This window comes from Condylura cristata, unplaced genomic scaffold (genome assembly GCF_000260355.1).
Source record: "Condylura cristata isolate star-nosed mole 26May11 unplaced genomic scaffold, ConCri1.0 scaffold00003, whole genome shotgun sequence".
Taxonomy (NCBI): Eukaryota; Metazoa; Chordata; class Mammalia; order Eulipotyphla; family Talpidae; genus Condylura; species Condylura cristata.
Genome location: NW_004567104.1, coordinates 29,234,447 through 29,237,389, shown reverse-complemented (window position 1 = coordinate 29,237,389; position 2,943 = coordinate 29,234,447). Strand labels below are relative to the sequence as shown.

The 2,943-nt window shown below is 32.4% G+C and overlaps 1 protein-coding gene across 16 annotated transcripts in view; it reads right to left on the bottom strand.

Moving 5' to 3' along the window:
- DLG1 (discs, large homolog 1 (Drosophila)) overlaps positions 1–2,943 on the bottom strand; it is a 206,024-nt gene that overhangs the window by 75,838 nt on the left and 127,243 nt on the right. For all 16 annotated transcript variants that reach the window (XM_004675115.2, XM_012733445.1, XM_012733432.1 and 13 more), the window contains 2 exons: positions 1,863–2,032; positions 795–931 (listed from right to left, as the gene is read on the bottom strand). In XM_004675115.2, the coding sequence (XP_004675172.1) occupies positions 795–931; positions 1,863–2,032 (307 nt within the window). The remainder of the gene's footprint in view (positions 1–794; positions 932–1,862; positions 2,033–2,943) is intronic.

The following is a 2,943-nucleotide window of genomic DNA, read 5'->3' as shown; positions in this document are numbered from 1 at the left end:
AAAGGCAGCACAAGAAAACTATAGACTAATGCCTGAAGTACATCATTGTAAAGATAAATTCAACAAAATACCAGTAAATCCAATTCAACAGTTTATCACAAGGATAATACACCATGACCAAGTGGGATACATCTCAGGGACTCATGCAAGGTTTAATACACACAAATCACTAGCTAATCAAATCAACAAAAGAAAAATCACATGATAATATCAACAGATACAGAGAAAGAAATGGATGAGAATCAGTACCCATTTATGATAAAAACTTTAAATAAAACTGGGCTAGAAGGAAACTTCCTTAATACAATAAAGGTCTTATATTACAAACCAACAGTCAAATACAAAACTCAGTGGTGAAAAACTGAAAGTAATCACCATCAAAACCAGCAACATTTTCCCAAGAAATTGAACAACAACAAAAAAATTGAAATTTATATAGAACCACAAAAGGCCCAGCATTACAAAAGATATCCTGAGAAAAAGGACAGAAACAAAGGCATTACATCACCTAGCTTCCAACTTTACTATAGAGAAACAGTATTACAAACAATATAGTATTGGCCCCAAGAGATAATCAATAGGAGAGAATCAATGCCCAGAAACGAGCCCTGGACATAGCAGCACTTAAGCTAACGATAAAGCAGCTATGATCCAAAAACAGGCAAAAGAAAGCCTCTAGTAAATGGTGCTGGGAAAATTGGAAAGCCACACAGAATGAAGCTGGCCTATTTGCAAACCTAGTACACAAAAATAACAGATGATGATTTTAAAAGCAATAAATTTCTTATACTTACAGCTAAAAGTTTATCTCCAATCTGAAGTTTACCATCTTTATGTGCAGCACCTCCTTCAATTATTTTGGTTACATAGATACTATTATCCCCAGGAATATGCTGGTTTCCAACACCTCCAGCAATGCTGAATCCAAGACCTGTATGGAGTACAAAGGTTTTAGAATTTCATTAATATATGAACTTAAATGCAGGGGGAATAAAGTGATAGTTGATAATTTTATTACACTACTATTTTTAAAAACAGAAACTTATGACTTTTAAAATCCTAAAAATTTATTCTGCAATCTGAGGACAATTTTAATTATAGGTGTCCCCATAATTATAAATTGGTTCCTTCTCGCCATCTACACCTGGCCAGGCTACTTCTGAAAGTATCATTTTAAACAAATTTGTAAATTTGTTAGATCAAAGAATAATCACAAAATTATAAAATATTTCACTTTTGTATCCTTCATAGCTGTACTATTTATTTCCATTGTTTCTAATATTTCATAAAATGAAAACAATTGAGAAAAATAGAATTAAGTGCCTTCAGAAATGTGGATAATTTTGTTCTTTCTTCCAATTAATTTTAAATAAGGACTTTATAATTCATATAGTCTACTGATTCAGTACCAGACAAATTCATAGCTCTCTATACCTTTTCTCATTTGTTAGAATACCACTTTTACTAGAAGCTGTCAATTAATCAATGTTTCCATTTACTTTCAGAACTACTGATATTTTCAAAATTCAGAATTCACACCTTAAAAGTCCTCATTGCAGATATAATTGCTAGTGACACTTTAAATACTTTCTTCTTTTAACTTAGTCTGTGTACTGGCATTTAATATAATTTGTGGATTAATGACTGCAAGTTAATATCAGCACTGTACATGATTTTAGTATATTTTACTAGAATTCTACTTGCGATAAAAATCAGTAGAAACAACAGAAAGCTAAAAAATTAATACAAGTCCTGCAGATTAGCAGTGTTGGTAATGTTAGAATATATGCTAGAAATAATTTTACAATTAGTTTAACTTGGAAATTTCTTAAAATAATTTCTTAGTGTCCCCTATCTCATACCTTTAGGACCTTTAATGAGTTTTATTTCCATTATTTTTTCCGATACTGGTTTCCGCCTTTTTACATACAAGTGCACAATAGAACCTGCTTCTTTCAATGCTTCAACTGCTTTGCTATGTGTTACATCATGAACATCTACTTCATTTACTCGCAATATACAGTCATTGACCCTAAGGGAAGAAATATTAAGAAAATTAAATATTAAATTTAAATGTTCTTGCTTACTTTGCCAAAAATCTTGTCATATTCACTTCTAAGGTAAAGAGAATAATTTATTAATGAAAATACAGGTGAAGAAACTATGCTAAATTTCAATGTGTCACATATGCATCTCCCAAAGGCTAGCAAAATACTGCAAATGACAGACTATACAAAAAACATGAATGACAGCTGAGACTTGTATCTTTATTAAGTAAAGGTGTTAAGATACTTCATAAAAATAGCAAGTACCTACTCAGCACTAACATACTATATACGTCTATATTTGTCTTTTAGTGTTTTAACTCTTACAACTTGTAAGACAGACATGTATTTATAATGTTATTTTACAAATGGTAAAACTGAGGCACAAAGAGTTTAAAATATTTCCTAAGGTCCCCAGGATATGACAAAGTTGTGATGTAAGAATAAGGAAATTGGAAACTCAGACTGCATAAAGTAAGGTCAGAGAGATAGATAAGTGGCAGAACTGAGATTAGTTTGTTGATGTATCAAAAAATAATTTTTAATTGTCTTTATCCACCCAGATACAAGATTTTAAAAATGAAGTTATGGTGAAATCCCAAACAAGCTAACATAAATGAACTAGGAAAAGAAGAAATGAAGCTCAAAGCCAGAAAAAGGAAAATAATAGAAATTAGAGCAGAAGTAAATAAAATAGAAAAACACAGAAGGTGAATTAAAGAGCTGTGCTTTAAAAAAAACTGATAAGGCCCTCCCTGGTGGCGCAGTGGGTTAAAGCACAGCCCTAAGAAGCTTAAGCCACTTCGGCATGAGTTGATTCCCGCCTGCCCTGGAGGAGATCCACATGGTGCGGCAGACCTCTCCTGATCCGCCCGCTGCTCCCCTCAGCAGTATACTT